This window comes from Peromyscus californicus, unplaced genomic scaffold (genome assembly GCF_007827085.1).
Source record: "Peromyscus californicus insignis strain IS unplaced genomic scaffold, ASM782708v3 Scaffold_6__1_contigs__length_162567912, whole genome shotgun sequence".
Classification (NCBI taxonomy): Eukaryota; Metazoa; Chordata; class Mammalia; order Rodentia; family Cricetidae; genus Peromyscus; species Peromyscus californicus.
In genome coordinates this window covers 88452968-88474390 of record NW_026294584.1, presented here as the reverse complement: position 1 = coordinate 88474390, position 21423 = coordinate 88452968, and the positions used below count along the sequence as shown (strand labels likewise).

Sequence of the window (21423 nt, the reverse complement as noted above, 5' to 3'; positions counted from 1 at the left end):
ATAAAACATTGAGAAAACATGAAATTTCCACGGAAAAAGTGGTTAAAGGAATCCTAAACAAGCAGATACCCAAGTTACTGGAAGTCAGAGAAAGAAGCATGAAAAGTGCTGAGCTGAAAAGATGTAGATCAGACTTCTCAGATGCAAAGGGAAATGGTTGATGAAATGCATGGAGCCTTGGGGAGCCCTCTTTCAAGAAGCCCGTCCTAAAAGCATGCTTTTACTAGAACGCAGCAAAGGGGTGGGTTATGTGAGAACTGCCAAAGGCCTCACTGTTTACAGAGCTCAGGGTTCTGTTGTAGAAATGCAGCATGTGGGCAGCTCACAAGCCCCACCTAAGACACTTTCTTTCTTTCTTTTAAGATTTATTTATTTATCGTGTATACAGTGTTCTGTTTGCATGTATCCCTGCAGGCCAGAAGAGGGCGCCAGATCTCATTACAGATGGTTGTGAGCCACCATATGGGTGCTGGGAATTGAACTCAGGACCTCTGGAAGAAGAGTCAGTGTTCTTAACCTCTGAGCCATCTCTCCAGCTGTGGTCCCACACACCTTTAATCCCAACAACACTCGGGAGGCAGAGCCAGGAGGATCTCTGTGAGTTCGAGGTCAGCCTGGTCTACAGCGTGAGATCCAGGACAGGCTCCAAAGCTACACAGAGAAACCCTGTCTCGAAAAACCAAAAAAAAAAAAAAAAAAGATTTATTTTACGGTCCCTTTCTAACCATCCTCATCGCCTCACAGGTTGGCCTGGGGAAAGGCCTCAAGGCGAGAGGCAACGTGGAAGAATGGCTGGGTAAGGTAGAGGAAGCCATGTTCACGGCCCTCCGCCGCCTGTGCAAAGCGGCCATCGCCGACTACCAGGGGAAACCGCGGACAGAGTGGGTGACGGCTGGCCACCCTTCCCAAGTAACGCGCTGCTAGCTTTCCCTTTCTGGAGCCGGCTTTGGTGCGACAAAGCACACGCCTAAGGGAGATGTTTTGTCGCAGGTGATCCTGACCATCTCTCAGATTATGTGGTGCCGGGATTTGACCGAGTGTCTGGAATCTGAAGGTAATCACTTTGAGGCCCTGGAAGAATTTGAAAAAGTAAATTTCGAGGTAAGTTCTTTATCAGAGAGGCCTTGTACATGTTGCCGTCCGTGCAAGATGGCAAGATGGTTCCCATGGTGTTGGTGTTGTTGTTGTTGTTGTTGTTGTTGTTGGAGGGGTGTTTTGTTTTCAGGTTGTTTTTTTGAGACAGGGTTTCTCTGTGTAGCCTTGGCTGTTCTGGAACTCGCTATGTAGACCAGGCTGGCCTCAAACTCACGGAGATTAAAGGCGTGCGCCACCGCCACCCAGCTTAGGTCCCCTTGGTTTTTATCATGGTTAATGCAAATTCACTTTGTTTCAGTTCTAAAGTGCTGACATGACTTCCAAACCTTCGGAGTCCTTACTGGAGTCATCATGTTCAGTTTTTTCTTAGGGACACTCCCTTGATGATTCTTTAGTATTTATATGAGTAGCTATAAACTACGAGGGAAAGCAATTTAAGAGGGAAACATGAGGGTTATTTGTGGGGCGTTTACCCAACCACCCCCACAGTTCCCCAGGGTTTTCTTGAGTGCAAGCAGCAGGAAATATTAGATAGAAGGATTTATAGTGGAGAATCTTGTGGAGATAAACAGATAGAAAATAAAGGATAGCCTCAAGAGGGGCTGGAACCTATTCCAACGGGCCCCGACTGTCTCTGCCCCAGGGTTTTTATAGAGACACCAAGGGGTGGAGCAAAAGACCTCCTCCCCCAGCACGGCCAAGTGCAGACCATCTCAGACACCTGCACTCAGGCCCGTGACCCTAATCATCCTCTATGCGGACATGCTAGGTAAAGCCACGAGGAACCCGAGAATGGGCTCCCACAGGTCCCCCTTTCTTAATATATAAAAAATAACTATTAATGCCTAACAGCAATCTCCATAGCTGTTACACCTCCCAATATGGGAGTAGAGGATGATAAAGATGGCATTTCTCTTTTGAATTAGGTCCAAGGTGACTACAGCAGTCTTAGCTGCCTCAAGCCCTTTCTAAACCAAAAACTCTTAAGGTGACTACAAACTTAAAGAATCCCTTAGCTTCATCATTACCATTAACAGGTTAACATAAATATTGCTATACATAGTCACAATTCTCTCAATCTTACAACTCAAAGCAAACTCTTAACAGAACCATTTGAATTAGCATATATGGTGTTAAATATAGTTAACAATTTTCTCCGTCTTACAACTTTAACTCAATCATTTGAATTTTCTTGCTAACAGAACATAGGAAAAACTTCAATGTATTCACATCAAACTTAAATATTTCCTTAACTCCACAAAACCAGGGTGCATTAATATCAATAGGGTAAATATAATTTCTGCAAACATAATTCAACCTCATAACTCCTCCTTTTCTTTATAATTTTTTAAGCAAAATCTCAAACCTAGTTAGAAGAACCCAAACTCATACAATTCCTACAAACCCATATTGAAAAGCAATATTTTCAATCTAACCATTAACACTTTGAAAACTTTTAGCAAAACATCCAAAAGCAGTTTCTTAATAAAACTCTTTACACACTTTAAAAGTAGTCTCTTAGTATACCCCATTTGCATTTCTTACTAACAAAACATGACATTAATCCACTCAAACAACTTTTGAAATTAGACTAAGGAATATTAACTCTCCCCCTTTTCTTTATAATTTAAGCAAAATCTCAAGCCTAGTTAGAAAACCCAAACTTTTCCATTTAAACAGTTCCATTTATAACACAAAACCAGTTCTGTAAGTAATTTCATTTTTACATAAACAGTTACACAAAACAATTCATGAATCACCAATTAATAAAGCATATATGCATACACAAAACTGCATCTTGATTCTAGGTAGAAATAATAAATTTCTTCATTTAAACAGTTCCATTTTTAACCCAATTCCAGAAAACTGTTCCTAGGTCATTACTATGAATAAACTCAAAATTGTCCCATTGCAATAAAATCTCTATTGTTCATTTCAATAGTCCCAAAATTCAAATGATAAATTCTGGTACTAGCCTTCCAAATATGAAAAAATCTATAACCAAAATCTTTTTGTAGTTTTATCTCATTTTAAGTTCAAAAAGTTCAAACAAATAAATTCTGGTATTAGGCTTTCACTTCAAAATATGAAGAGATGTTTTACAACCAAAACTTTTTGCAGTTAACAATTTTTGTTCAAACAAGCGTCTCTGAACTTATTCTCAAGCCAGACCTTTTTAGGTACAGTAGTATTCTAAACCGCACCGTTTTTGATGTTAGCTCAGGTTTTTCTGTGTTGCGTTGATTTTCCATGGATCTTAGCTGTGGATGCCTTGTGCTGGTTCTGGCGTCCGCCATTCTTAACTTCTTAGCGGCTTCTGGAACTTTTGAAAACCGCTCAGACTGCCTGCTTTGCAGTCTTCTAGGACACTAACTTCTAGATCTCAGGTTTTTTCATCATATACATTAATAGACTCACACTTAACATTTACACTTTTTCACAAACTCACACATAACATTTTTTGTCTTGCAAAGCATTTAGACTCACATTCAACATTTTACAAACTCACATATAACGTATTAACATCTACTTATTTATACTCCTTAAGGAAACTATAGAACTACTTTAGCAAATATATTTCTTATTACTTCTTATATATTTCTTATATTCATTCCATCTTATTTCTTATTTAAACTTACATTTACAACTAGCATCTTTACTTCTTACAAGCTTATTACTACATGTCTTAAGACTACCTTAAATACTTCTTGCAAGCTTATATTCTTAAAGGAACTCTATAGATCTATTTTACAAACTTATATAGGGCTACCATTAGCATATATTTAACTTAGCAAACACCTAAAGATTTCTTTAACACAGATCTAACAAGAGAATTTCTACAAACTCACATCTTATTTTCATCTTTTTCTATTTCTTACTCTTAATTATTATCACTATCTCTATTAGAAAGATTCTTAACTAGACAGGAAGTACGTACATCATTGCTAAAGTTTAGAGTTTATAGTCAGCTTTGTTATAAAGCACTGGGATTTAGTGAGTGTTGTTGTTATAGAATTGTGATAGTTGTTGCTAGGGGACTGTAACCTTCCCAGGATGACGCCACACTCCAAAGTTGCCAGTTCTCTCAGCCGTTCCGGAACCGGCAGAGATGCACTGTCAGTGGTAGACGGTTTTTTAACTAGAGGCTGTCCCTTTACCCAAATTCATAATAGTTCCCTAAGTGCTTCAATTCAGACAAACATTTCTATTACAGCAGTACTTTTGGTTCGTTCTACCGAAAAACTTCACTTCACACTGAGTGAAATTACCGTATTTAGCTGCTGTAAAGCTCTTCACCAAATACTGCACAGCTATTAGGTGATATAAAGTATTTTTCTAAAGAAGCTAGTAAAGCCCAAAGCGGCACAGCTCCGAACTCTATTTCCTCACTGTTTGCATTAACCAGTGACAAAACCTCAGAAACACTAATCGAGCCACTTTCATTCTGGTTTCTTTATAGAAACGTCATTGGAGCTGACCCTTCCTTAGTTCCATGCTCCTTACCAGACGCTCTGGTAACCACCGAGCTTAATTCTCCTCTTGTGAAAAAACACAAACATGTCCTCAATTCCATATTAACACAGGATCGGGACCCTTCCATAATCCCAAGCAGGGATCTTTCCATTTCGCATTACCCTCAGCTAAAGGACCAGGAAGATTGGAGTGAGCTCTAATATGGCCCACAAAGCATGGCAGCTTTCTTTTGTGAATAGCATCTTGAATTTATTGAAACATTTTGACTTGGTTGTTGTTCCAATATTTTCACCAAAACTGTTACTATTCAAAGGAGTCAAGAACATAGATGTTCTTTCATGAAACATATCCTTTATTAGCTTACTCTGAAAGAAAGCACTTTCAGGATTTAGCATTTTCACTTCATTAGCTTTAACTCCTGATGTTATTAGCAGCTGTGATATTTAGCATTGATTTCTTATAAGGAACTTTCAGGTGAAGCAACTCTTTTGTAAGACAGCTAGATTTTCTGAAGTTTGTTTCCCATCTATAAAGCAGTCATTTCTTTTTGAATGCCTGTTTCCTTGTCTCCTTATTAGATTTGGAAAGGAATTACTCATTGCAGGCAGTTTGTTCAAGACGTAATTTTTAATTTCACATAAGTTTCCTTCATATCTAACACAACGTTCAGCGTATAAACTGCTTTCCCTTGTTTTCTTAACGATTTTAAAGTGGCTTGTTTGCTCTTAAAGGTAGCTTTTTGTCATCCAACTACCGTAAAAACTTTGCACAGCTATTAGGGTAAATAAGGCAAACCTCGAAGCGCCTAGTTCCGTATCCTTTCAATTTTTCATTGGAACTGACACTTAAACTCTTAGATGATTTTCCTTATTCTTTTAAAAGCTGTATTTTAAGTTTACCATGAACGTATTTTCGAGCTGACAAGTGTTTCAGGGCAATGTCGCCATCTTTAGCGGAAAAACTACCTTTCCCAGAATGCATTTCCCTTATATCAGTCCATAATAATATCAGTCCCTTATATCAGTTCTTTATATCATTTCCCTTATATCAGTCATTTCCCATAGTTCTTTTTGGGTCTGAGAGTCAACTGGTTCTCTTTTACCAGACTTGCTTACAAATTCTTGCCCGGGAAGTTTGAACAAAGTTTTTTGCTTTTGCAACGGGAGATTTGAACAAGCATTTTACATTTTCAGCTTTGGGACATTGGGAGGTTTCTGGTCTCTCCTCAGCTGGCTTTAACAGGTGTCTCTCCTTCATTTGACACTGGCCCCCAAATCAGAACTGCACCTGCCTCCTTAGCGCGCATTGAGGTGGGCAATTTCTGATAGCAACTTTCCTCGGGGCTTGTGTTTGTCTTAGCCAGTCAGTGAAAAACAAGATCATTTACAACAGCTTTTCCATAGCTCCTTCAGAGAGATTTTCTCCCACTGATTTTATTCTCATTTTGCTTGTTCCTTCCTTCCCCAGATGCAGAGCTTCAGGTATTTGTCTGCAGCTCTGTTCCTCTGCTAGCTGCTTTTGGAGGTAGGGGCTTTTTTTTCTCCCCCAGAATCTGCCTCAAATTCTAGCAGCTTTTTCAGGTCATGCATCTTTCTGGGGAGGATTATGTCCCTTCTGTTTCTTCAGAGTCTTTCCCCCAGACAGTTCCCAGTTCGATCTCAGTTTATCCTGCTACCCCAGAAACAGTTTCCAACACTACAGTGGCAGCTTTCCCTGCTACTGAAGGTAGAGGCTTTTTGTCTGTTTCTGTTTTCGGGGTCTGTGTGGTTTGCGTACAGACTGAAAATCTAAGGAGAGGTTTTTGCCATCTCTAAACTCCCATTAGGACAGGCGTTTTGCTTCATCAGGCCTTCACCTGACCCAGTCCCCCTGTGGGTTGCATTTGCTTGTCTGTCTGGGTGCTCAAGGACAGAGCTTATGCCAGAGGCAATCACCTCTTAGGGCTACACTCCCTCATCTCAGGGAGGCAGTTGAAACAAAGCTTTTCTCAAAGAGGTGCTTTCTCTGACAGAAAAGAAAGCTTTACTCCTGGATAGTTCTGTTCTGCCCTGGCTGGGCTCTTTCCCCAGACAGCGTTCGGACTCAGCAGCACAACTGCTTCAGACACAGTTCACCTTTACTGTTTTCCCAGAAAGGTCCTTACTTTGATAGAAAAGCTTTTTTGTCAGTTTTCTTTTTGCAGCTGTGGACCTATCAACCCGGGACTTATAGGAAAGCAGACAACTGTGCTGTTCCCATTGGCTTTAGTTTTGTTTGTTCATTAGCAATCTTCCCCTGGGTCCTGCACCTTCCTGCCTCAGCTCTGTGCTCCAGGAAGTTTGCAACTACAGGAACCCTAGTATCCCCGAAATGCAGTCCAACTCAGAGACACTGGCCAGTCGCCTCTGGGTTTTTGGTCAGAAGCGAGGATACAATGCTAACAGTTTGCAAGCTTCAGGGGATCTTTGCATTAGGACGATTAGGAGCACCTTTTCATTCTGAAATGCTCAATCAAACAAAACCCTTGATGCCTCAGCTTGGTTGTAACTGAAAAGCTTGGCTTTTTTGCTTTTTTCAGGTAAAGTTTGCTGCCCTATTTGGGCTCTCTGTAGCTCTTTACCCACACTCTCCCAAGCGTTTCCCTCAGGGTACTCTGACCCACTGTCTTTTCCTGGCTTGAAGAGACAGAGCTTAGAAGAGAGGGTTTTAGGAACTTGTCCCTGCCTCCTGCATTGCAGGGAGGATTTTTAAAGCTTGAAAGAGAACTTGGAGAGGTTTTGCTGTCTTAAGAGGTTTGTTTTCCCTTAGAGCTAATCACAGGTGGTCCCCATACTAATATCTTCAGGTGATTCTAATTTTTGCCCTTCTGAGAAAGTTAAAGGCTTTAGTTTTTAAGAGCTTTTGAGAAAGATGAAGGCTTTTTAGAGAGTTTTTTCCCCCCAAATTTTCCAAGAAAAGCTTTATAGTTTAAGAGAAAGATTTTTTTCCCCCTAAGAGAAAGAAAGACCAACTTTTCCCAAAACTTCCCAACTTTAAACTTTGGCTTTTTACACCCTTTTTTGCCTCAGGGAGAAATCACTTTCTCCTGCTGCTTGGACTTAGCATTTCAGCTGTCCCCAGGTCAAAAGCTTCCACAGGAAACTTATTCTTCCCCATAAGCTCAAAGAAGAGCTTTTTTACTACCCAAAAAGCCCAAAGAAAGTTTTTCCCAGTTTGTGTTTATAGCCCCTCAATGTTAGAAAATTGTAGAGTTTTTCTGTCTAGTTGCCTTATTTTTTCCTACATGATCTTACACTTCTAAGTTTTTCCTACACTATATTACTACCCTATACCTTATACTTATTTTTCGCAGATAGAAATTGAGAAAGGGATAGAAGATAGAAAGTTTTGACCGAAGAGAATTTTGCTGCAGCATCGGACATCCTTCCAGTCCGCTTTCCTTTTCTCTCGAGGATAAAACCCCTGCCTCTCAATATATATAAAAAATATAGATTTTTCATAACACCGGCATGCCTTTCCGCTGGCAGGGCTGACTCAGCACTTTCGCCAAAAACTCTGTAATAAAACTATTATTTTCCTTTATCTTTAGTCCCTATTACTTTGTCTTTAGTCCCCCTTTTTTTAGTCCCCCATTTTTTTCTTTAGTCCCTTTTTTTTCTTTTTTCTTTAATCCCTTTTTTTTCTTTTTTCTTTAGTCCCTGTTCATGGTGCCATTCTGTGGGGCGTTTACCCAACCACCCCCACAGTTCCCCAGAGTTTTCTTGAGTGCGAGCAGCAGGAAATATTAGATAGAAGGATTTATAGCGGAGAATCTTGCAGAGATAAACAGATAGAAAATAAAGGATAGCCTCGAGAGGGCCTGGAACCTATTCCAACGGCCCCCGACTGTCTCTGCCCCAGGGTTTTTATAGAGACGCCAAGGGGTGGAGCAAAAGACCTCCTCCCCCAGCACAGCCAAGTGCAGACCATCCCAGACATCTGCACTCAGGCCCGTGACCCTAATCATCCTCTATGCGGACATGCTAGGTAAAGCCACGAGGAACCTGAGAATGGGCTCCCACAGTTATTTATAATGATTTGCAAAGATTTAAACATAATTATGTTTACTAGGATCTGTGTTGTGGTTTGAATGAGATGTCCCCCATCGTTTCTCAGTATTTGAACACTTGGTCCCCAGATGGTGGCACTATTTGGGGAAGCTTGGGAGGTGTAGCCTTGTTGGAGGAAGTGTGTCACTACGGGTGGGCTTTTAGATCTCCAAGCCTCTGCTATTCCAAGTGTGATCTCTCTGTTTCATGCTTTCGGACTAAAGATTAGATCCCCCAGCTTCCTGCTTTAACCCTTCGCCTTCGCTCTGCCATCACAGACTCCGATCCCTCTGGAACTGTAAGCCCAAACAAACACTCCCTTCTGTGAAACTGCCCTTATCATGATGTTTTTATCACAGCAATAGAAAGCTAACTGCTACAGTTAGGATGCCTCTCACAGAATTTTGTATTTTTATTAAAAAGTTCTGAGTGAGGCCAGCATTGCTGTGCATGTCTGAAACCACAGTGCTGTGGGCCAGAGCGTAGGAACTTACTGGTAAGCTAGCCAGCCCCCCTTAAACAGCAACTTCCGTTTCCGTGAGACACTCTCTCAAGGCAGTAAGACAATGCAATGGGGGAAGGCACCCTCTGTCCTTCGCTGGCTTCTGCATGCATCCGAGACTTCACACACACACACACACACACACACACACACACACACACACACACACACACATTAAAAACATATCGTAAATGCACAGTACAGTATTTCTAGCAATAGACCGCAGTGTTGTGCAGCAGATCTCAGAACACATTCATCTTACCCAACTCTACAGCTCCATGTCTGCTGAACAGCAATACCCCCACTGCCAGCCCTGGCAACCACCACTCTTCTCTGTTTATACAAGTTTGATGACTAGACACACCTCATTCCTGTGACTGGCTTATTTTATTTAACTTAGTGTCCATCCAATTCATCCCTGTTGTCGCCTGTGACAGGATTCCCTTCCTTTTCAGGCTGAATGCTAGTCCGCTGTGTGTGTAGGACACATTTTCTTTATCCACTGATGGCGTTTTAGGTTATTTCTTCATGCTGACTGCGGCAAATAATGCTCCTTAAGACCCTGATTTAAATTCTTTGATATATATGCTCAGAAATTGGGTTACTGGGTTACTAAAAATAGAATTGTAATTCTGTTTTTAGGTTTGGTTTGTTTTGTTTTTGAGAAACCTCTGTACCATGTCCCATCCACATGTCCCAACCTCATATTCCTACCAACCGTGTCCAGGGATCCCCAGCTGCTCCATGCCCTTGCCAGCACTTGTTATCTCTTTATTTTTGATAATGGCTTTGAGGTGGCATCACATTGTGACTTTTTACTATTTGTTCTTTGACAATTTCATACATGTAGATAGCACACTCAATTTATTCTCACCCTTACCCTCTCTTACATGTCTCCCACGCTTCTCATCCCCACCATACTCTTTAGAGGTCCCTTTCTCACGTTCGTTATCTTTTTGTTTTGTTTTGTGACCCCCTGGTTTTTACACAGGACCACCTGTGTGGCCCTAGGTTTTGGAACTGTTCACTGGAACCTGGTGGACTCACCACTGATTACACCATGAAGGCAATGACTGTCCTTCCTCTCAGACTCCATCAGCAGCCAATAGTTCAGCAAGGAGGGGCAGCTGCCCCCCCCAAGCGTCTCCTTGATCCGCCATTGGCTGTTGATGGGCCCAGTCTTATGCAGGCCCAGTACAGACAACACAGCTGCTCTGAGATCATGGAATGGCTGTGCTGGACCCTGAAGATGACATTTCCTACCCTTCACCCTGGTTCTTACATGCTTCTCCTCCCTCTTCTATCATGTCCCTTGTGCCTTAGGGAGGACGCTATCAATGTCTTATTGAAGGCTGAGCATTCAACCCTCATTTGCTCTCTGTGCTGGGGTTTTTTGTTTTGTTTTGTTTTGTTTCTTTGTCGCCTTGACACACACTGGGGAGCTGGAGTCATCTGAGAAGACGGAGCCTCAGTTTAGAAACTACCTCTCTAAGACTGACCTGTGAGCATGTCTATGGGGGCTTTCTTATTAATGACTGATGTGGGAGGGATCAGCCCATTGTAGGTGGTACCATCCTTGGGCATGTGGTCCTAGTATACAAGAAAGTAAACTGGGAAAGTGATGGAGAGCAAGCCAGTAAGCAGCATTGTTCCGCGGCCTCCACATCAGCTCCCACCTTGAGCTCCTGCCTTGGCTTCCTTGGACGATGGACTGTAACTTGTAAGTGGAAATAAACCCTTTGCTCCCGAGCTGATTTTTGTCGTGGTGTCTCTGCAGCAATAAAAAGCAAACCAGGACACCTTTGGTGTCTGGGCAGCCATGAATCTCAGCACGCACTGTTCACACAAACAGAAATGTCTCAGAGAAAGAATGGGGATAGTCATGTGTTTGCAAACTTCATAATTTCATTTTCCCTACTTTGAACTTTTGATAGCAACATGCTTGGTGACTAGAGATATTCAGCATCATATATGGATATATAGATATAGATACAGACATCAATACATAGATACAGGTATAGACACTGGGCATTTGGTATCTCTTCTTTAGAAAAGTAGTATTCAAGTCATTTTCCCATTTTTTAATTTGAGTTATTTAGTATTCTTATTGTTATCTTATGCCACATATAAAAATCAATTCAAAGTAGATTCAGGAAAGATTTAAACATATGACTCAAAGCCAAAAGTTCCATGACATTTTCCTTCACATTGATTTTCTGGCCATGACAGCAAAAGCAAAAACAGACAATGGAACTATACCAAACTAAAAAGCTTTTCCTAGCAAAGGGAACAATTAACAGTAGAAATCCAATCTAGACAACGAAGATATATTATCTGTCAGCAGTGTTTCCAACAAGGACCTCGGCTTGATCTTCAGCTCCAAATTTAATTGCACTCCCAAGTGCCACTGCATTTCTAAAGATTCACCCTTGAAACAGAACAGGGAAAGAGAGCAACCGTCTTGAGAGAAGCAGAAACACCACAGGGAGATTGTCGGTGGGATTCTTTCCCCAGAGTCCCAGAATAGAGAAGTAGATCCCCAGAGAAAGTCCCACAGCCATCTGCAAACAGTCCCTGATCTGGGCAAAACAGGATGAAAATCCAGCCCACAAGTATAAGACCCTCAGAGGCACCATCCTACTTGATAAGGATGTGATAATTTGGGGTAAATAGGGAGATAAAATATTTGTATTTAGTCATTAGCCTGGTTAAAATGGTCTGCAATTTTCTTTTATTATTATCAGTGGAAAACTACCCCTACAAATGAGAAGCATCATCAGGATGACCTAGAACTCTATGTAGGCCAGGCTAACCTCAGGCTCACAAAGATCCACCTGCTTTTGGCTTTGAGTGCTAGCATTAAAGGAATGCCACCATATCTGGTGAATTTCTAGGTAGAGCCATCTATCCCCAGAGACTTCATCATATATCAGGGACTTTCAAGAAGCAAATGTCTACTCAGGTCTAATTTTACTATTTCATAACTGTGTGACAGCCATCCAGTTATTGACCCTCTGATTATCAGTTTGCTTAAATGCAAAAAAAGTATTCAGATAGCCTATGCTTCATAGAAGTCTTATAGAAATTAATTAAGACATTGTATTGTATTATTTTGTCCAGAATTATAAAGTTTTCTAATTAGATGTGCTTTTAAACACAGATCTACTTTAAATTTAATAATGAAAATAAATATTACAAGCTGATATTGAAAATTCACAGCAACTCTTATATTTTTGGTTGTGAGCCTAGCCTTTAACGGCTGAGCATCTTGGGGTGTGGGAGGAGGGAGGAGGTGGGATCTGTGGGTGGTATGTAGGGTGAGTAGAAAATTTCTTAATAAAAAAAATAAACTTTTGAGTAGGCAAAAAAGAAAGAAAGAAAGAAAGAGAAAGAAAATTCACAGTAACAATTCTTTAATTTGTAGAGATTAAATGCCCTGGCTGCAATAGTTCGAGGCGCTCTTCCTAAATTACACAGAAACATCATAACCGCATTGATTACCATTGATGTGCATGCAAGAGATATAGTTACTGAACTGGTTCAAGCCAAGGTAAATGTTTCATTGATGGGAAATGACATGGCAATCTGCGACCTCCACGTGTGTGTCTAACACAAACACCATGTCTATCACGATGTAGGTAGACACAGCCGACTCCTTTGACTGGCAGAGACAACTGCGCTATTATTGGGATCTAGACCTGGATAACTGCGTGGCTAGAATGGCACTCTCTCAGTATACCTACGCCTATGAGTATTTGGGAGCATGCCCGAGACTGGTCATCACTCCCCTCACGGTACGTTATTGATCACAGGAGTGCCTTTTCATCAGAGCAGTGTTGAAAGTATCCATCATTGCTGCATCTTCACAAAACAAAGAGTTGCACGGTTTGATTTTTGTGGCTTGGTCTGTGGGCATATTTCAGTTAGAATTTTTCAGGGTCAGGGAGGTCATTCTGGAAAGTGCTAGCCATTTAGGCATGAAGACTTGAGTTCAGATCCCATATAGGAAGTTGGGCATGGGGACTTGTGCTGTAACCATAATGCTGGGGAGGCTGAAATAGGAAGATCCCCACTGTTCACTGGCCAACCAGCCTAACCAAACCAGGGAGAGACTCTGTCTCAAAAAATAAAGTGGAGAATGATTGAGGAAGACACCCAGTGTTGACCACTGATGCACACACACACACACACACACACACACACACACACACACACACACACACTTCTACTAAATAAATGATTTAGACCTATGAATCTGTAAATCAAGTCACTTCCTTTCAACAATGACAATTGATCGATTTCTTCAGGATCGTTGCTATCTTTGCCTCATGGGGGCTTTGCAGCTTGACCTCGGAGGCGCACCTGCCGGGCCTGCCGGTACTGGGAAGACAGAGACCACCAAAGACCTAGCAAAAGCTCTCGCCATCCAGTGTGTGGTCTTCAACTGCTCTGACGGTTTGGACTACAAGGTGCGGTTGTAGTTTTTAGTCCGAATACAAGTATTAAATGCTTTCACCAGCCTTCTTTGTTTGAAACATGACTTAAAACAGCGAGAGGTAGGGGACGACGAGCAGAGAAGAAAACGCTATTGAAACAGGACAAAGGGAGAAAGTCACCGTGTGGCGGGCGGGGTCGTCTGGGTGAGAATCGATGCAGGGGGACATGTCAAGAGTGAGTTTTTTTTTTTAAGATCTGTGCAGGGTGGCTTGGGGGTGGCTGGAAAGATGCCTCAGCAGTCAAGAGTGCTTGCTACTCCTTCTGAAAACCTGAGTTCATGCCCAGCACCCACGTCAGGTGGTTCACAATCATCTATAACACCAGCTCCAAAGTATCTGACACCCTCTTCTGGCCTCCATGGACACTGCAGGCCTCACACACACATATACGTAGAGACACACACATAAATAATAAAATAACCTCTTAAAATCTATACATAAGAATAAAAGGTCATATGGCTACAGGGAATACACAAGAACAAAGATGGAGAAGATGGACAGTTGAGAGACATCGGTTCACAGTGTGAGGTAGCAAGGCTGATGCACAGCTCACTACTGAAACACTTGCCTAGGGAATCTGATTTTTCCACACCATCAAAGATACAAGCAGCCCTCAGGGAGTTGAAGTACATGGGAGGGGAAAGAATTAATGGTAAGGTTTTCATACATTTGGTCTTGGGGCCCCTTCATATGTTCAAAATTTATCAAGTCAAATTTTAGCCATAGGTGTTTCATGTGTTAGAAATCAAAGATAATATATTTTATCTACTTTTTAGACTTAAAATACCAATAATAATGTTAGCATAAATATCCATTTTGTGATTTTTTGCAGGCAAAAATCTTATTGGCTACTTATACGTCCTTTTAAATCTTTGGTGGTTGGCAAAATGGATTTTCATATTTTCTTTTGTATTTAATCTCTTGAGGATTGTTGTTTTTTTGGTTTAATTATCTGAAGAAAATCTAGTTTCTGATAGAAATGTCCTCTGAAAAGAGGAATATTTTAATAATTTTTTTAGGTAGTTGAGTGTAAAAGACACATAACACTTTGGTGCAATTATGAAAATGCTTTGACCTCACAGACACCCTGAAAGACACTTTGGGGCTTGCAAAGATCCATGTTGGCTTTTTAGTTCTTCCAATGGGTGCTATTAAAATCACAAAAATATACATTTCTTTCTTTATTGTTAGAAACTTTGAACACTACCAATTCATTAAGTAAGACTTTTTTAGACATTGTCTTTCAACTTTCTACCTTCCATTTCCTGTCACAGTTTGTGACATTTGCACACTGTTCAATACTTGTCTCTGTTTTGTCTGGAAATGGAATATAAAATGTCAGTGCCTCACACAGTATTCATGCTAAGATTGCTCTTTGCAGGATTTGAGGGCATGTTAGACCCCTAGATCAGAATTAACACAGCAAAATACACCACCTGCCCTTCAAAGGAGAGAATTATTTCAAGCAACAAATAATCTCTTTCTTTAGCTCCCCTAGGACAGTGTTTTCTTTGTGTGTATAAATTGCCCAGTGATCTTCTATTAAAATAGATGAGATATTCGATTCTATTTGCTCCTCCAGTTGACCACAATTTCAGAAACCATAAACATCAGAGCGCATCATTGGACGCCCACAATGGAGTAAGACAAAGAAAACATACCATAACTGTTTATGAGAAGAGACATAAGCACTCTGTCTAAACCACAACTGAACATTCATCTCTCTCAGTTACCTAGTAACTGCTGCCTCTTCAGCAAAGCTCCAGGCACCTGTCCTTTGGCCTGCTACCTAGATATGCATTATCATGAAATGCACCACAGAATTCCCCTGCTCTCTTGTTTGTATAAGATAATGCTAAAACTGCATGAGCCTAATCCAGTGACCAATGCCCTCCTAAGAAGGAGGAACTGTGAGTATAGTCACATAAATAGAAGGGAAAAATATGTGAGAAGACACACTAGAAGCAGAGATTGGAGTGATGCAATGCAAGCTGGGAGATAGTAGGGATTGCCTGTAAATACTAAAATCTGGAGGCAAGACGACATTTCGCCTAGGCAAGCATGGTTTATCAACACCTCAATTTCCCATTTCTAGCTTCCAGTGCTGTAACATAATATATATAATGGATACTTAAAGCCAGCCAGTTTATTGAAATTTGTTGATATACAGAGCAGGGGCTAGAGAGATGGCACAGCAGTTAAGAGTGCTTGCTGTTCTTGCCAAAGACCCAAGTTTGACTTATAGCACCCACACTGGCCAGCTCACAACCACCTGCGACTCTAGCTCTAGGAGTCCAGAGCCCTCTTCTGGCCTTCACATGCACTTGCACACACGTGTACACATACACATAAATAAAAATTAAAAATTGGAGTTTCAGAGATGGCTCACTGGCTCCTTTTCCAGGGGACACAGGCTCAGTTTCCAGCACTCATACAGTAGCTCACAACCATCTGTAACTCCAGTTCTAGGAGATCTGACATCCTCTTCCGGCCTCTGTGGGTATTAGACCCACAAGTGGTACATAGACATACATGCAGGCAAAACACCCATACACATAAAATAAAATAATAAATGTTTAAAAATAAATAAGTCTTTAAATATTATACGTGTATCTATTTATGTAGTGTAGAACTCTTCTTCACTGAGCCTTTGCTGAAATCTCCTGGGCCAAGCCTAACCCCTACAACAACCCCTTTCCTCATGTTCTACAACAATCCATGGTTCCTTCAGGGTTCACAGGGCTCACTTCACCAAGTGTGTGTTCTCCCTTGTTGGGACAAGTAATAAATGAAATTGTGATTGATTATAGATGTGTTTCCTGTCTATCCTCGGCCCCTATACTTTGTCCTCTCCCTCCCTCACATTGAAAGGGGGCTGGAGAAATGGTTCCATAGTTAAGACTGTACTACTTTTGCAGAAGACCTGAGTTCCGTTCCAAGAACCCATGTTGCAAAGCTCACAACCACTTGTAAATCTAGCTCTAGGGGATCCTATTTTCTCTTCTGGCCTCTACAGGTATCTGCACATGCACACACACACACACACACACACACACACACACACACACACACACACACACACCTAAAAATCTACCCGACTTTCGAAAACATTCGTTAATCAGTGGGTCACTAGAAACATCCCTTTTGGCAGGGGAGTTTCTTTCTTCCTTTTTTTTTGTTTTTTGTTTGTTTGTTTTTTTTTTTTTTCAAGACAGAGTTTCTCTGTGTAGCCCTGGCTGTCCTGGAACTCACTTTGTAGACCAGGCTGGCCTCAAACTCACAGATATCTGCCTGCCTCTGCCTCTCAAATACTGGGATTAAAGGCATGTGCCACCACAGCCTGGGGAAGATCCTTTCTTAAGATCACTAATTGGGACCACCCCTCTGTTAGACAGGCTGAAAGTTTTGCATTCTGGGCCAGTGTGTCATACTAAGATACTGTTTAGGGGCTGGAGAGATGGCTCAGCCGTTAAAGGCTAGGCTCACAACCAAAAATATAAAAAAAATATAAGATACTGTTTAGGTGAGGCCAGGCTGCTCTTAGCATCTACTGGGCTTTGATGAAGACAACCCAGGTGAGGGCTGGATTTCCAACTCCCACAGTCCTCCTTGGCCAAGAGTGGCAGAATGAGAGGGTCATTTGTACAGGCATGTACTTAAGGAGCCATGGTTTAGCAAAGAACTGATATCAAAAGTCAAATTCAGGAACGTTTTTCTTACTTCTGTTAAACTGCCCACACATGAGATTGCTTGGACGTCTTTGTGTACCCCAGAAGACAGACATCTCCCAAGGAAAAGTCCCAACTCCACGATGCCCCTTGACCTTTAGTGTTTCCCATTCTGTTGTTCAGCACATGTTTAATGTTTCTAATGTTGATCATAGTATTAATTTTCAAAGACTTTCCTATGCCAACATTCTTAGTATTTTATGAGAATGCAATTTCCTCTCAAATCTCTCTACAGATTCCACTGGAATTATTTCAAATGCTTGTCCATTTCCTAATGATCTTCATTTCTTCCAAGGTTGCTCACTTGTCTCATTCCTTCTTTTCCTGCATGTTGGTTTTCACCCAAATACATGTTGACTGACTTCTTGGCTTATATGTATGAAGAGAAGACTAAGTTGTTTATGTGGGTAGCTTGTTTCTCCAGAGTGTGAGCTGCGCTTTCAGGTCTAGCATGTATGGAGAGCAGACTTCTCCACAGAGAGTGTGGACATGGAGCAACCAGTACACCTTATTGAGTGATAGCTGAGGATTTTCCTTCTAAGTGTCTACATTTCAGTTGTTTTCTCTCCTGAATAGAACCATCTTTTATTATTACTGAGTATCAATGACTGAATTGAGAGATCTGGAATCATCTTTCTTTCCCTGTCTCTGCTTTCCTGGCCCCACCACCAATGTCCTTACCTCTCACGATCTCGCAATATCTCCTTTGTCTACAATGAGGTCCTGGTATTTTAATCTGATGGAGAAAAGTCAGTGTTGAAATCTCAACAACCTTCCACATAGAAGAGAAGGAAAGACCAACAGATGAGGAACCACAAATTGTCCTGCACGTCCTGATGTTGGGTTTGGAAATTCTTGAAGGCCCCACTGAACAGTATTTCTGCTTTTTCTACCTTGGGATATACTTCTCTTGGTTATGTGATCTGTTTCAATATTTTTCCATCTTCTGGCAACTTTTTTCCCAAAATTTTCTTCCTGTCATTATTTTCCCCTTTGCATCATGATTTTGTCACATGGGAACAGGTATGAGTGTAGACACACAAATGATGATACACAGACAGAGAGAGAGGAGAGAGAGAGAGAGACTATGAACCTATGGTTGCTGGAATAGGAGGAAGAATAGTAACTGTACAGTTGACTTGACCTTGAGACAAAGTGCATCAGTTCCATTCTTAGAAACAATGCATACTATAAAGGAATATCAACCAAAACCGCCAGTCTTCAAAGACATTGTACACTTTAGACGGCACAGTTACAAAGACATTCTCATTCACCACTAGGATTCTGCTCCAGAATCGACCAGCAGGATCTGGAAAGGTGGCTCAGCTCAGGAGTCCAGAGCACTGAAAGCTCTCCCGCAGGCCCCAGGTTCCGTTCCCGGAAGTCATATGGTGGCTCCCAACGCCCTCTTCCGGCTTCAGTGGACACTGCACCCACATGGAACACATACATATATGCAGACAAGATTCTCAAACATATAAAATAAAAATAAATCTTAAAAAAGAAGAAGAAGAAATCCAGACCCACGCCCAGTGCAGCAGGGCCTCTGTTGGGAGTTCTCACGCCCTGCCTGCTGCCACAGCAGGCACCTTTCAGAGACAACAGAAATCCCCACTAGTGACATTCCCCAAGGCCTCTTCAGAACCCTCAAGTTTGTCTCTTCCATGAGTTGTCCTCTTTGAGAACCTCTAAGTATTTGCCATAGATAAGTGGAGGTTATGAATAAAAATTCCCCAAGGAGATGTTACATGTTATCATTTTATTTAACAGAGAAATCAGATCCAAACTACTCAAAGGGAAGCAAAAAATACTTGTAGAAATGTGCTTGCCTCTGATCTGTAACGCTCATCGTCACTAGAATACCAAGAACAACAACACTCTAGAGACCACCCTCTTTTTCTTCGGTGTCTTAGCCCCAAACTGTAAACATCAGAGGAGACAGCAGTGCAGCCCGACGCTGATCAGCTTCGCTTGCATTTCAGATGATGGGGCGCTTCTTCAGCGGCTTGGCGCAGTCCGGGGCCTGGTGCTGCTTTGACGAGTTCAATCGAATTGACATTGAAGTCTTGTCCGTCATTGCCCAACAACTCATCACCATTAGGAACGCCAAAGCCGCAAAGGTGAGACTTCGGGGTGGCTGGCTGTCAATGTCGCTTTCTCAGATTGGTCACTAATTCAGCAAGCAGTGCCTTATTAGGGAGGACAGTTTCAGTGTAATCCGCGAATGCCACAGTAACAGTGCTTACTTGGGTATATGAAGTCCTGGTCTAAACAAAACCAAGAAACAAAGGCTGTGCTGGTTCCTGAGCATAAAGAGACTACACACACACACACACACACACACACACACACACACACACACACACACACACAAACATACACATAATGTACATAGACACATGCGCACATTTTCCTTTCCTTACTTTTGACATTTACTGACTTGATGTTTCCTCAGTGCCACATTTTCTGGGCCCCATAACTTCCTTTGTGGCTTCCAGGGTCAACCTAGTGTTGGTGGAAAAACCTAGTGTCAGGAGAGAAAACCTGAGAAGCCCAAAGAGTCCATACCTCCTCAGGTGAGCACTTTAGAACTCATTGAACGGGAAAATCTGAGGACCAAATAGAGAATCTGAGTGACCTTGCTACTTAACATACCCCCATGTGAGTCATTCCCGAAGAAGGGTGTTTTGTATTTGGGAGGTGACAGCTGTGAGGGATGGGACCGTCTAGGTTTGGTCACCAAAGAGCAGCACAATTCAGTCTATACAGACTAGAACCTTCCTCACTCCCTCAAGGAACCAACTGCCCCAAGTCTCCTAATTCCTCCCTCAGCCCCTTCCAGGAGACACTCAGACTTCCTTGGGCTCCATCAGTAAGGCTCATATTGCAAAGGTGGAGCTCTTTGGACTCACCCCAGCTCAGGGGCCAGTTCCCATTGAAAGATGCCCTGGTAAAGAGTTAAGTCCAACATGGACTCCTCAGAAGGTCACTCCCCCCAGACTCTGTCTTAGTGTCACAGGGGAGCAAAGGCCACACCACCCAAAGACTAAAGCTAGACTGGAATTTCCTGGGAGAATACCAGAAAGTAGGAGGGGAGAGGCCTCGCCAGCCATGAAGTCTGAGGTAAACTGAAGAGTCTCAGCAGGTGTTGAGACCGGAAGCTTTCAGGACTGGGTCAGGAAGGAGCACACAACTTGGGCAGGGCAGGGCAGGGAAGGAGAGAGTGGTAAACACTGAACCCAGAAGAGACTGGAAGGAGGCAGCTCAAGAGAACGCTTCCGTCATCCCACAAAGGATTCAGTGGGCTCTGCTTGGCCACTCCTTAAGTGAGTGTCTGATTCAAGAAATGATTGTGGGAAAGAATTTACAAACGCTCGGAGAAGTGCTCACTCATTATACCTTCTCTTTGAACAGCTCTCCAGATTCATGTTTGAGGGGCGGGAAATCAAGCTCATTATGACCTGTGCGGCTTTCATCACCATGAACCCTGGCTACGCTGGCAGAACGGAATTGCCAGACAACCTGAAAGCCCTGTTCAGACCATTTGCCATGATGGTTCCCAATTACGCGCTGATTGCAGAGGTGAGCTCAGACCGTACCGAGGCAAAGAGAAATTCCATTCTAACAGGGGAAGTATCCATCGACATGAACCATCTAATTCTCTCAAGGCAGAGACTCCTTTTGTTTCCTAGTTTCTTTTCTGTTACTGTGATAAAATGCCTCGACCAAAAGCAACTTAGGAGGGAAAGGATTTATTTTGGCTCTTAATTCCAGATTGCAGTCCATCAAAGCTGGTAAGAAAAGGGAGCAGGAACTTAAAGCAGCTAGTCACATCCACAGTCCAGAACCAAGAGAAATGAATCCATGCTTGCTTACTTGTGCTCAGCTCACTTACACACTTACATAGTCCGGGGCCCACGCCCAGGGAGTGGAGCCCCCCCACAGTGGGCAGGTCTTGCCCCCCAGCAGTGAATCCATGCCCCCATAGACACACCCACAGGCCAACCAATGTAAGACTCTCTTCCCAGGCGATTCTCGATCATGACACGTCGACAATTCAG

The 21423-nt window shown here is 42.2% G+C and overlaps 1 protein-coding gene across 2 annotated transcripts in view; it reads left to right on the top strand.

Annotated features, from left to right (window-relative positions):
- Positions 1–21423, top strand: part of Dnah6 (dynein axonemal heavy chain 6) — a 220711-nt gene that overhangs the window by 69606 nt on the left and 129682 nt on the right. For both annotated transcript variants that reach the window (XM_052718995.1, XM_052718994.1), the window contains exons 25-31: positions 745–909; positions 991–1101; positions 12563–12688; positions 12777–12932; positions 13446–13607; positions 19345–19482; positions 20777–20944. In XM_052718995.1, coding sequence (XP_052574955.1) covers positions 745–909; positions 991–1101; positions 12563–12688; positions 12777–12932; positions 13446–13607; positions 19345–19482; positions 20777–20944 — 1026 coding nt within the window. The remainder of the gene's footprint in view (positions 1–744; positions 910–990; positions 1102–12562; positions 12689–12776; positions 12933–13445; positions 13608–19344; positions 19483–20776; positions 20945–21423) is intronic.